This window comes from Scomber scombrus, chromosome 6 (genome assembly GCF_963691925.1).
Source record: "Scomber scombrus chromosome 6, fScoSco1.1, whole genome shotgun sequence".
NCBI classification, from domain to species: domain Eukaryota; kingdom Metazoa; phylum Chordata; class Actinopteri; order Scombriformes; family Scombridae; genus Scomber; species Scomber scombrus.
The window spans coordinates 28,777,160-28,791,395 of record NC_084975.1 but is presented as its reverse complement, the minus strand read 5'-3'; the positions used below and the strand labels follow the sequence as shown (position 1 = coordinate 28,791,395).

The 14,236-nt window shown below is 39.5% G+C and overlaps 1 protein-coding gene across 1 annotated transcript; it reads right to left on the bottom strand.

Annotated features, from left to right (window-relative positions):
• Positions 1 to 669: 669 nt before the first annotated feature.
• On the bottom strand, positions 670 to 12,733 carry pskh1 (protein serine kinase H1). Its single transcript, XM_062421274.1, has 4 exons — positions 12,421 to 12,733; positions 10,743 to 11,440; positions 8,853 to 9,776; positions 670 to 5,592 (listed from the first exon to the last, which is right to left on the bottom strand). The coding sequence occupies exons 2-4, from the start codon at positions 10,809 to 10,811 to the stop codon at positions 5,275 to 5,277; spliced, it is 1,311 nt and encodes a 436-aa protein (XP_062277258.1). The 5' UTR covers positions 10,812 to 11,440; positions 12,421 to 12,733; the 3' UTR covers positions 670 to 5,274.
• Positions 12,734 to 14,236: the final 1,503 nt, after the last annotated feature.

Here is a 14,236-nt window from a genome sequence, read left to right as displayed (position 1 = left end):
ACTACTGCCAGTAAGACAATACATGGCCTCACAACTGGGGTTATGATATAATATGATAAGATTTAACATGTTTATTTCACCTACTATAATTATATCACACATACCCAATTGAATGGCTTTATTACCACTAAAGTGTGTTCTGGATTAATTAATTTACCTTCATATATAAATATAATAACTCTGCAGCTCGTAAAAAGTAAATGGTATAAAGGTAAATTGATGTTGTTTATAGTATCTTTAAAAAATACAGTTGTAATCAGGGTGTAATTTGGTTGTTTTAATTACCACCCTATCTTATTTGTATCAGTGATTAAAGTAATGTAAATGTTGAATAGACTGCTAGTCAGCTCAGTGGATTTACCTACCAGCCAAAGTTAGTTGCCTTTGGCTGCCAGCCCATGTCTTAAGAAGTAAAAGATTTTAATACAATTTTGACAGGCACACCTCATCCAACTGACAGAGCAACATTATTATTTATTTTGAACAAGAAAAAATACTAAACCAGTAAACTTGTGCTCAAGCAAACATGGTTGAACAGCTAAATGATGTCTTGATGTGGACTAATGCACACATGAACACATGATTCTGTTGGACGGGTCACAGTAAAACTGTTACTTCTCTAAGACAGTAGTGTGAAACCTCCAAATGCAATGAAACAGAAAGTCACGTTCGAGTGTTTTATTGGCACATACAACTCACTGTTTAGAAAAAATAAAAAAAAGTTAATGGTAGAAGAATCAAAGTGTTATCATTCATTTTGACACACAATTACAAAAGATGAACAACTGTTTTCAGGTAACAGTGTTGAGTTGGCTACTTCATTTAGGGCGACAGCATTGATATAAAAATCACACAGATATATAAAAACATGAAAGAAAACACTTTTACAAATGTGCTGACATTCTGCAAAACTGCTAAGGAACTGATTTGATTACTCATCGAACATGATACGCAATAGACACTCAACGATGCTGCCGACTAATTTGAACACTGCAATTCTTTTGAGTCCAAATGATTCATTTGAGACTGTGATTCCTCAATCTGAGATTTAAAGAGGTTATAGTTTTATGTTTCACAAAGATGATATACTTTAGAAGACATCAATCAACACGCTACAAGTACTACGCCCAACTCATTCAACTGTATGGTGCAGAAAGTGTGACACCTTTAAATGATACTTCACACAATATCTATCTTTTCACCATCAAATCAAACACTGCAGGCTCAACAGGCGGCAACATTTCGAAAAAATGAACCTTTTCAGGCCTACATGGTGCTTTTGATAATAAAAAGACACATTGTGGGTGGAGTATCTGTCCAATGACAGGCAGTACACAATACTTAATAGGGAACCAAGAAGTAAACAGAGTGTAGATTTGAGTGTACCAATACCAGTTCCAATGTTAGCCTCATTTATGGTCTTTTATACATAAAACATTTACTCCCACCAAGAGGTGAGTCATCCAGACAGATAACAGCAGTGGAACGAAGGTACAGAGAAATTTCAAAATATACCAAAATCTGACTTTCATCAAGGAAGTGGAAAGAGTAGCATCAGAAAGATGACAGAGCATCCTGGAACAAGCAGAGGACAAAAAAGAAAAAGAAAAAGGAAAAACTGAGGTCAGCTGACATGGCTCGGTTAGGTTTCCAGTATGTGTTAAAAAGTTCACAACAACAGCATACTTTAGAAGTCTGGGGTAGATCACAGGAAAAATGCTCATTTAAAAGAGGAAAAGACCCCGCTGTAGCAACTGATTTACTCTGGGAGTGTTCTGAAGGGCCAAAAAACATTTTTAAAAAAAGACGCAGTGAACAGGTCCAATTAACAGGAAGACTGTAATTATAAAACTTAACAAAATTCAATTCAACTTTATACATGAAGTGCTTTGTCAGACTACAGGAAAAAACAAAAAAGGAAAACAACTCCTCACTTTTCCTGAATCTTTGAGTTGTGCTTATGTTGGGCAACACAAGTCATTTGTACTCAATCATTTCACTCTGCTTGAACTGTTTAAGAAGTTCAGAAACTTACTGTAATGCAGCCTTTTAAATTGTACCACAACATTACAAAAAAACTAAATCCATAACATAATATTCCATTTCAGAATATTGTTATTATCAACGTATCATCCAGCTCCAGAGTTGATCAGTAGTCACAATACCTTATGATGTAAGGGTGCTGACTATCTTCACATGATGGTTATTGGACTGAATATGATTCAGACTGAAAAAGGCAGAATTAAGAGAGTGCAGATCAAGAGAGAGGTCCAAACTGTTTGTTGATTATGACAATGTGGATTTGATAATCTCGAGTTTTCCTTTAACTAAGGAATTTTTTTAATTTAAGTGCTTTTTAAGGGATCAAATAACCTTTTCAAACTAAAAAAGCCTCACACAAGTGACTGCATAGATGCATGTGCTACGTTTTGTAGTCTAATATTTTAAAATCATATAGACTAATGGTCATTTAATTCGGTTCTATATATTCCTTTATCTTTTTGTAGTTTCCTTCATTTTAGTCTTCAGTCGGGTTGTTCAAATGCAACCTGCCTAGGAGCTACTAAATACCAGCATCCAACCTTTCTTCTTAAACAGCTTCTGTTCCACTAACTTCTACTCTAAAATGGGTCAGTCTTTCATGACATGACTGTGATTAACAAAGAAGATTAGTTTGGCACACATGACCTGGGGGAAAGAAGAAGAAAAGAAAAAAGAAAAAAAAGAAAAATGTGATTGTACCTTTCTCATCTTTGTCATAGCTCAACTCTACCTACTTTCCCTTAAACTGGCAGGTAAAACGTGTCATTTGACCAATTTCTTTTTTCTTATTATTATTGTTTAAGTTATTTTGGCAGTGAGCCAATGGATAAGACTGATGGGATATGTTATGGTGGTATGCTAACACAAGCAATGGAAAAGCTGCTGGGTTACAGATATTAGTGGAACAGAGCTAGCTAGGAAAGGCGGCATGATGCATTGGGTTGCACCAGCTATTCATAAATCCATCAGGAGTGACTGAAGTCCTTTCTAAGATCATAGTAACTAGCATATAGGTTCAAACAGGTTTACAAAGTCAGGTTGCACCATTTAAACTTAAGACTTGTCTTTGGGTAGCCGATTTTAGTAATGTATCAGTTGCTCGGAAAGTCACTGTAATATCATAAGTGCTAACGTAACTTCTTTTTTTTTAATTACAAACTTTTTCAAATTAACAGCAAAGTAGCATTTAGTGTAATTTATATCTATGGAGAATATGTGTTAGTTGTATTCATGTAGTGTAGAATGAGCAGGAAAGATCTGATTATGCTAACCTAGCTAACGTTATTTGGTAATTTACTCCAATATTATCTTTGCAAATCTAAAATTTCCCAGTTATTATTAAACAACATTTTTTCAAGGGTCACGTCAGATATGTCAAACATATTCCATATTATCTCTTTTTGTCTTCACTTTAAACGGTTCATATTTGAGCAAGCTAACGTTTTTGTCAGTTAGTTGGGTTACGTGCTGAACAGTTTCACCTGGTTAGGGTGTAGTTTTATATTTAGTAACAACTTATCTCAACCTCTACTTATCTCTCTCCAAGAGCTACTTTGTGTGGTGCAACCATTTTAAATGTAGTGATGCTGAAATATTCGCTAAGAACTCCTGGTACAACTAACACCTAGGACACACACTACCTCAGCTGTGCGTGTCTGTCACTGAACTGCTTGCACGCCTTGGCCATTAATAATAGAATGTTTCATATAGCTTCATTGTTAATTTAATGTTTTCATGTTGACATAAGGTTAAGCAGCGTTGGCTGAATAATTACATGTTAGGTTGAAAGCAGCTTTCTTTCTGATGGGCATGGAGAGGTCTGGTTGGGGCCACTTCTGTGTCAGCCACATACACTCCTTACACAGGACTTATTGTATTCTCCAAGTTAAACCCCTGCTATCAACCAAAAGAAGAGCATCAAGTTCTCCAAATGTGCACATTTCCATCTGGAAGCAGGTAAAATAACAGGCAGGAGTCCCAGTTTGAAAAACCAGATTCCACCATGCTGTCATAAAGAAAGCTGTTTTCACCTCACATATTAAATTTATAAAGACATTCTATCATTGATGGCATTTATCAAAGTAAAACTCTATGAAAGATAGGGCTGGCAGGGCTAGCAGTAGAGGCTATGGTAGAGGTAGGCAGCGTGGCCCAGGTGTAAGTATGAACTTATTAAGAGTGGTGCAGCCAGTAGCTCTCTCTATGTAACACATGTTTGCCATCATTGCTGCTCTAACAACATGTACCATTCTCACTGTGACCAACAAAAGAGACCATACAACACCCTACGAAGCCACATAACCTTATGAAAACTTAATAATACTGCTATGCAACAGGAAGGGCTCACAGCTGCTACTTCATAAGTGAATCTATCTGAAAATCATTGGGAGCAGGGCTGTGTGGCTTATTGTCTAGTACAATAAATTTTAAGATTAAACACTGACACAAAACAGCTTCACAATCTTTTGACAGCTTAGAACAATGATATTAACAGAGCAATAATGGCAAGATATGATAAGCTTAGACTTGACTAATAAACAACATGCCTTCATTTTGGCCTTCAAGGGTGTGGTTATGTTGCAGTGTGTTTCCATCGCCCACATGTTACGATCTGTACAATTAGTACAATAATAAATTCACAGCAATTTTCAATCAGGAATGAGTGAGAGGAACTTGTTTTCCCCCTCCTCTTAAGTATCCCTTTGTTCTTAGAAACTTCAGTACCCAGAACTCTGTTCAACAGATCCTCGTGGAAGGTCATTATCCAGTGACCATTTGAATGGAGACTAATAATCATGTCAACAATAATAAATAAATATGTAGAGACACAGGGATCGAAAGAACAAAAAGGAAAGGAGTGAAAGGCCCCATCCTGCCAAAGAAAATGTGAAGGAATGGATGGAGAGATGATGGAACCGTTGCAGTACAACAATTGACTGGTGTGTCCGTTTCTGTGCACATCAGAAGACACACTGGAATTCATAGATTACACTGTCCTCATGGACTTGTTTTATAGTCTCATATGGCAGCAGTTCATTTCTCAAACTTAATTCTACTTTTGGTAGCCATAAGTTATGGTCCTCTTAATTCCTTTTTTTTCGGGTGAAGCCCTTACAGGCTTCTAACACTGGCAGCGACTTCAAATGGTGGTAGTCACTGCAAAAGCTAAGTCATTGTAGTGCTGTTTCCCCTAAAGTATAAGGTATGCTGCAGTCGCTGTTCGCCCCCATTTCAGCCATTGTATTGCTGCTGATAGCGACGGTTCAGCTCGCGCAGCTCCTTCTCCCGCACCCGCCGGGCTTTGTTGGATTTGGTCGAGCGGCTGGAGCGCGTCGACTGGGCAGACTTTGTACTGTGGCAGCGAGAGGACGCCCTCTTAAGGAGGTTCTGAGATATACAGCGTTGTAGGTTCTTCATGGAGGAAGAGGCGGCCATACTGACGATCCAAGGGTGCTTCAGGGACTGGCCGGCCGTCAGCCGCTCACTGGGATCCACTGTTAGAATCCGCTCCACAAAGTCTTTGGCCAGGTTGGAGACGCTGGGCCACGGCTAGAGAAGGGAGACAGATGTAAGTATTTTTTTTCCTCAATATGCCTTTTAAGATGTTTTGAGGAAGAGCACAGATTTAAATATCAAAAATATTATAAGTTAAAATATCTGCTGAGAAAAGGGCAGAGTGGAGTGAAACATTACATTGGAGTCTCAAACCTTTTTTCACAGCAGACATTTTGGTGCGTCAGACACAGGTGCAACTTATTAAATTACTAATCACTGCACTGCTTTGTAACATTTGCTGGAACAGAGCTGTCGTTAATGTTATTAGTTCCACCTGTGCTTTTCCTCTGAAATGTCAAAATGCCTGTTATGAATCAGATTTTTGTTTTTTCCCCTGCAGCCTCCCAACAGGGGAATGGCCTTGAGAAAACTTGGAAACCATTGATCTTACCTGACAGAACATGAGGAATATAAAAAGAGCCCACACACATAGTTTGAAGTTAAGGAGGTGGGAAGAAAATAATAAAAGGCTTACAGTAAAAATGAACTGTTAGCTGTGAGACCATGAATGTATCTGTCTGATGAAAACATGAAAATAATGAATGCATTTTTCGGAATATAGGAAAATTCATATGGATCCTATGGATTTCAGTAAGTTCAGCTTCTATAGAAAAGTATAGTTTGTTATCGGTGCAGTTCTAAACAATGGACACAAGATGGCAGCAGAGTGACATTAAAACTGAGAATGTCTCATAAAAGACCAGTCAGCATTTGACCATTTGACCATGTTATGTAGTTGGTTCACTGGTAATGAAGGCTTTTGGTCTTTTAAGGATTATCAGACTAATCGATGGGGCCGTGAATGTTATGTACCTCTGCTGGATTCTGTCTGTCACTTCACTTATGAGAAGTTTGAATATGTTTTGCTTGAACACAATTTCATATCTCTAAAAAAAAATAGTAAAAAAAAAGTACATAAAATAAAATGTTTGCTTAAAACAAATGTTCTTGGCAGATGCTGTCGACTTTTCTGAGAAATACACTGTGAGTCAAACTCTACCCCCTACTTAGACAGGAATTGGGAATCTCAACGCTGCGTGCCTTTCCTCACACACACACACACACACACACACACACACACACACACACACACACACACACACACACACACACACACACACACACACACACACACACACACACACACACACACACACACACACACACACACACACACACACACACTGCACTTGATGTCCTGCTTGGCAACCAGCTGTGTTTTCAGTCTCCCAGTAGACAACTATCCCCCCTGTCTTCACACAGCAGGTAAATCACCAGTGCTGGCTAAAGATACATGACACATATATATAAGCCTCACACATACATTTCTGCTCCACCTACGACAACGCTCAGGCTGTGATTAGATCTTGGACTGCAGCTGTAAACATGAACATTATTTATCACAGCTGTAAAGACACGTGTCCCTGAGGGAGGATCTTCACCTCAGCTTCTCTGTTCATTTACCAGAGAGCAGGATGTTCTTTAATCAACGGTCAGGACTCCAAAAAGGGTCACGGGCCTCTCAGCCATGCATCCTGACATAGTAAGAGTTCTTGATCAGACTGATAATTGTGTGACATAAAACAAAATTCATAATTCAGTCATAATTACTAGTTTACATGTATTATTATAGTTCTTTATTCGTGATTGTTGATTAATTTTCTTTCAATCAAGTTATCGATGAACTGACCAATTGTTTAAGCACAACTATATTTCACAAGGTTTTTATTTTCTTGTACAGTGCTGAGCAGTTAAAGGTACCCTGTGTTGTTTTTGACCATTAGTAACGCTGTGGAGCAAGGTTTTTTTTGTTGTTGTTTTTGAAGGCAAACACACAATGTATTTTGGTGAGAACTTATAATAAAATTTCACGAGATACCTTTAAGAGGAATTGAGACGTCACAGTGAGTTGGCTATTGCTTGAACTTAGATTTTGTGTGCTTAACACTAAGATATGGATCATGCACATTTCCAGCTCTACTGGAATATCTTTGCATGATTAACAGCCACATAAACTATTTATCTTTCACCAGTCCTTTTTGCAACCCCTCAGTTCAGCTTTTGTCTGAAATAGGCTGTTTTTGCTCCTGTCTCTTTAAAATCCTCCTCCTGATTAGTCTCTGTTCTGATTGGCCAGCTTCAGGAAGCTGCATCTCTCTCGTGTTCATTATAAACACAGCATTCAAATCAGGTAGAAGCCCTGACTTTTTACCTCCATCCACCTCAGGTTGGGAACTTTGGCCATGTTTAACATAGATATTTAGCATTATAATACTATATAAATGACAGAAAATCATAACAAGCATGTCCCCTCTACATCGAGCCATCACTTTACCTTCTCTCTCTTGGTTTTCAAACAGATGTCAGAATAATCCTCAAAGAAATAACTACATTTAAGTCATTGCCTGTATTTGTGTTGACTAGGAATAAAGGCTGCTCTGGCAAGACTCATGAAAACTAAACAGTAATTTATGTGACAAATAACCCCACAAACTCTACTGCATACACACTGCATGATTTCAGAAATGCATCATAGTACATTCAAGTGAAAAGCTCTCTTTACCAATCGTAGAGACGGCTTTCTAGACATACCTAGTATTTATTCAGCAGCTTTGCTTCACTATTTACAGGCCTCAGCTAAAATGCTAGCTCCCTGTGATGTGATTTTAATTATTAAATGTGTCCAATTTTACCTTATATTAACTGTCAGACACTTAAGAACATTACATCTGGATGCATCCCAGAACACTGAGATCATTCAGCTGCTCTGCATTAAATATTACAAAACTACTCAGCTATGAGTGGCTGCATGTGGGGCAAACATTAACCAAGGGCCCCTTTGTAAAGCTCACTGGCAACATAAACAACCCACGCTATGAAACAAAGGAACAGACTACTCAGCATTCTTGCAACTAGATACACAGATAGAGCATAAATGATTGTGCTCACACACATACACACACTAAGAAGGGGGGAATATTGACTTAGAGAGGATAAATAAATGCAAGCCAGCATGGTGAGGTGAGGGCTGGGTACATGTTATAGAAATGGACCCAAACCAAGACTTGAGGAGTTATGAAAGAAGTGTGTCTGTGTTAAGACTCGCATGTCAGCGCTGTGTTACCTCACAAGAAAAGCTGAACTTCTTAGAAAACTTCTGACAGAGCCTCCTGCAGTGTGAGGGGTTTATTTCCAATATGGGTGAAGTCTGGTGGGGGGTAAGTGTGTGTGAGAACATCTAACTAACTCCTCACCTCTCCAGAGAAGCTGTACTTCCCCTTGAGGATCTGCCGGTAGAGCCTCATGCGGTTGTCGTCCTCGAAGGGCATGGTTCCACTCAGCAGGATGTACGATATCACCCCCAGCGCCCACATGTCTACTGCGTTTGTATAGGGTTTCCTGACCAGGATCTCAGGGGCGATGTACTCCGGCGTACCACAGGTGGTCTTCATCAGACACTCATCTCCCTTCTTCCTGCTACTGGCCAAACCAAAGTCAGTGATGATGATCTTGGAGTCGGCTCCAGGGTGGTAGTAGAGCAGGTTCTCTGGCTTCAGGTCTCGATGAGTGATCCCCAAAGTGTGGAGATACTTGACGCCATCCAACACCATCTGGAGGACCCTTGTGGCGTCCCGCTCGGTGAAGGAGCCACGAGCGATGATCCGGTCAAAGAGCTCTCCTCCAGTGGCCAGCTCCATCACCATGTAGACACGTTCCGCCGTCTCGAAGACCTCCATCAGCTGGATTATATTGGTGTGACGAACGCGTCGTAGAACGCACAGCTCCGACTCGCACACCTCCCTCCCCTCCCGGTACCGGGTCTCGATCATTTTGATGGCGTACGGCTGCCGCGTGCTCTTGTGCTCCACTCGGACGACCCGGCTAAAACTCCCACGACCTATCAGAGCTTTGATGTCGTACTTGGCTGTGACACGCGGGTCAAACTTGGCTCGGTATTTCGCCACCTTCTTCCGCTGAGGGTCCGACAGTTCGGAAGGGTCCTTGGGTGGCTGAGTGGAAACAGTGGGGGTGGCAGCTTGCGCCTGGGCCTGGTACGGAGAGGTAGAGTCTGCCTTGTCAACTCCCCCTCCACCAGCACCACCCATCTTGCTTCCAGTGCCATCCCCTCGTATGAAGTGCTTATAGATATCTGTCTGAGGAGGTTGGGGAGGATCAACCTAAAAAACAAATGAACACAGCTGATCCCAAATGCAACAAGACAATCAAACTGACTGAAATATATAACATTGTTAAGACATCCACTCTTATACTATCATTTTAGATTAATTACTACATTTCCAATGCTTTTGAAGATGACTGTTGTCTTGACCAGGTCATCTTTTGAGTTTCAATTTTAACATTTTTCATTCTGGCTGATGGTTTGGAAATGGACGAATAATGGAAGTAACACCAAATTCCACCAAGACTGTCTCCTTTTCAACAACACATTTTTTTTTAAATATGCCAAACTCTGATTTCAGTTTTTCCACTGTTTATGTATTTTTAGATATAATATCCTTTGGCTTTTAGACTGTCAGTCTGACAAAACGAGCACTTTGATGGCATCACTATTTTCTGACATTTTAGAGACAGAACAATTGCTGATAAATAGAAAAATGTATTGATTTGTTTATTGATCGTTAGTTGCTTCCCTAAATGAATCTAATCATTAAAAATACTGGTAATAATGTATGTAGTGAAGCAGTGACAGTACTAATGCTGTTCCTAATAACAGTATCAGTAACAATATTTTAACTATTATGGCTAGGTGATACGAACAATATCAAATATTGCAATGTTTTTTCTCGATATCGATACTGTGACAATATTGCAGGATGGCTATTGGTGCTTTAACAAAATATTTACACAACGATAAATAATCATCAGAAAATGTGGAAATAGTGATTAAGTGAGTAAAGGCAAATAATTGAACAGCTAAAAAAGTCTGATAAAGTTAGAAAAGTTCATAACATATCATTTTACTCTAATACAGCCTTTAAAGCCAGGAATTTAACTTACTTACATTAATGCCATATTCAAAATTTAAGACTATACCTAGTTTCATATCATGATATCGATAATATTGATATATTGCCAAACCCTAGTTACTATTAATAGTAGTTCAAATATTGTCCTTTACTGACCTTTTTGACCAGGTTCAAATGAACATCCCCTGGAGGCTCAGGGAGGACCTTACTGTTCCTGCACCCCATCACATCACTTTGGGCCTCTGCCCAGCCAGCCACACAGGCCACCAGGAGCCCTGCCTCATCACCGCAACAGCTGATTCAACACACTCAGGGCATCCAACAACCAGGGTGTAACCAGACTCAGACAGGGGGTTCATGAATAAAGCTGATTACACCCACTCCAGTCCCAATAAGCTGGCATCAGCACTCACAGTTCATGAATGCACCCGATACATCCACTTAAGTCCAGTTTGGAAAGTCGATGAGTTCACGAATGCATTTTGGCGAGCGGTTGTCTTTTTATTACGATGCCCTGTCTGCAGGCTTTGGGTACCTAAAGGCCTTTCAAAAACCTACCAGGAGAGAAAATCACATGAGTAGAGTCAGTATGGATGCTCAGGGCACAAAAATGGCTGATGGGGGGTGGAGAAGGGTGCCCGGAGCATCCAGCCTCCCTAAACCAAGTTTAAGTGGGGTTGCCTTTAGGAGAAACACAAAGTTATCCGTCATGCGGAGCTTCCACAAAAAACAACTTCATCAACCATGGTTTGATCCATTGGGAAAAAGCTGCAATGTCAGCAGCGGTCTTGCCACAGATGAGATGAGACAGCTCCCCTGGAGAATCACATGCTGGAGAACAGCGGAGGGAAGCTCTGAAATGCAGAACACACAATGAAATATGAACCGTGAGTGATTACGGTTAGACTCCCCAAACACATGAACAATATGTCTGAGTGTGTGCTGAATGCTGACATGACAGGAGCAGCTTTTTTTTAACATTTAGCCAAAATCACTGAAATTGACTAATGTAGTGATATAACTAGTTTTAACTGTCAAGTTACACTTCACATCTGGTTTTGAAGCTGTGTGATGAGGCTGTATTGTGAAATCTTGTGAAATCTTAATCCAAAATATTTGCCTTATTGATGAATAGTTTAATTGTTGTCTATTCAATTTGTGAAGAAAGATTGATCACTGTTTCCCAAAGCCCAATATAATGTATTTGAATGTCTTGTTTTGTCCACAACCTAAAAATATTCACTTTACTGTCATAAAAGACTAAAGAAACCAGAAATAAAAAAACTGGAATCAGAGAATTTGGACTCAAAACGATTAATCAATTATCAAAATAGTTGACAAATATTTAATAGCTCAGCAAATCATCGATTAATTGTTGCAACTCTATATTATAGCCATCCAGACATGTTTTAACTTTGCCAAGAATACAAGGCATTGCTTTGACATTGTAAAATAAAAAAATAAAAAATGAAGCATTGTGATAGATGGTCTCTCTTATCTGAGTGTCAAATGTTGGAAGTCTGATTTATGTAAAAAGTTTAAAGAAATCAACTTATTTTACTTTGTCAACCATGGGTAGAGAAATATAAGGGAAATGGTTTTGTACATGATGAAAGCATCAACATACTTAAGTAAAATCTATATGACACTTGATGTAAAAGTTTAGGTTTTTTTTTTTTAAAGAAGGGGGCCAGGCCCTGCTCATATCTGTTTTTTTCCTTAGCCAAAAACACATTTCTCTGTTTTTTCGGCAACACTGTTTAACATTAGGAAAGTCTCTACATACTTTAACACAAACCGGCATTACAAGTGTAAAAGTGACTTTCGGTCTCACCTCATTACTTATCCGAGATAGCGAAGTGTCTCAGCATGCTAACTAGCCTGCTAGCAGCAGGGCAGGACTCCCAACTTGGCCAAATCCAGCCTCCTCACCCCACTCTCACTCAGCTGGGCTCTCCATTTTCACCTCGTACTTTCCAACTTTATTCCCGAGGAGAAACAAGTCAATTCCATCTCTTCTTTCCACAGTAACGTTTTGAGTCAATTCCGGAGTTTCATGGTTTGGTTTTGTAGATGCTGTAAAGTGTGAAGGGACTAAACAAAAAAAAATGCAAAGTTTACCCCGTCGGTTGCTTTCCTGGACGGTGTTTTTTTCGACCAGGACCACCTTCCCACAGTCACACACACAAGAGATGAAGGTACCCTAAACGCAACACGGCTGTTCCGCTTCGCTCTGTCAAAATAAAAGGCGTGTTGAAAATGTCTGAAGCGTTTTCAAGCTGCGACAAAACATTTGTGTTTGGAGAAATCAGTAGCAGACCTGAAAAAACATACAGGAACTATGTACACATAAGCCTATGGAAGCTGTTTTCTTTTCTATTGTTTTCAGTTTTTTTAATAATGCATACACATTTCCTGTATATCTGCAGACTATCAGCAAAGTGATGAGGGGACTTTGAGATGTGTCACTGAAAAAGATGATGTGGAAATGTCAGATTTCTAACTGAATTTGACATATTTTCCTGCTATTTACAGATAATGGGGGCCGAAGACACACAGTCCTCTCTGACAAGTCTTACTATTACAGTAAAAGTAGTGGTTTGGTCCTCTGACTGATATATTATTATATATGACATCATTAGATTATTAATAGTGAAGCATCAGTGTTAGAGCAGCATGTTACTGTTGGAGCTGCTGGAGGTGGAGCTAATTTACACTACTTTATGTACAGTTAGCTAGTTTAGTCCAGTGGTTCCCAACCTAGGGGTGGGGCCCCTCCAAAGGGTCAGCAGATAAATTTGAGAGGTTGTAATATGATTAATGGGAGAGGAAAGAAAAAAACCCTTTTTCTCTAATCTTAGATTTTTGCTGAAATATTGGATCATTTGAACATTTATTGAAATGAAACCATGTGAGAAGTTTAGAGGGGAAAAATCACTATTTGGTGGAGCTGTTAACAACTCATAGACATCTGAAATGTGAGCCTGACTACACACTGTTTTTTGTAAGACGTCAGAAGACAAAAGGGTGGAAGTGTAAATGTAGTGGAGTTAAAGTAGTATAAAAGGGAAATACTCAATAAAGTACAAGTATTTTAAGTTGTACTTAAGTCCAATACTTGAGTAATGTACTTAGTTAATTCTCACCACTTATTAAAACTCCTATCAGTTTCCATACATGCATTTGATCTACACTGAGTCTGTTAAAGCAGCAAGGCTCAATTACCAGCTGGAACAATAGGAAACTGTTCCAGTGTCCTAGAACTCCAGGGCAGCACTCACATAGCACTGGAGTCACTAGAAATGCACTGTATGTTTATGTTATACATGTTGCAAGGTATATTACTTGTAATGCAGGATTTCTGTGTAGCCTACATGTCACAAACAGGTTTTAAACTACCCACGTTGTGCGGTTTTATTTTGAAATCGAAATCCAATAACTTCCGGTGAAATTTCGCTGTCTGCTGCGGGACTTACGGAGCTCCTCTTCCTCCCAACTTCTTTTGTAGAGACGGGACGACCTCCCTCGGCTTGTTTCGACCCCGTTAAGTCCACACCGTCACTTCCTGGATACAGAGAGAAGTCCCCCCTGCCAAAGTGCTGACTTCTCTCTCGGAAAAGTACTAGAAAAAGTCTGGGAGGCAAATTTCC

Excerpts from the sequence above, each read along its gene's own strand:
- pskh1 (XM_062421274.1), bottom strand. The coding sequence starts at position 10,811 with ATGGGGTGCAGGAACAGTAAGGTCCTCCCTGAGCCTCCAGGGGATGTT. Across the intron at positions 9,777-10,742 it reads ATTTGAACCTGGTCAAAAAG|GTTGATCCTCCCCAACCTCC; the intron begins GTCAGTAAAGGA and ends TTTGTTTTTTAG. Across the intron at positions 5,593-8,852 it reads AGTACAGCTTCTCTGGAGAG|CCGTGGCCCAGCGTCTCCAA; the intron begins GTGAGGAGTTAG and ends TCCCTTCTCTAG.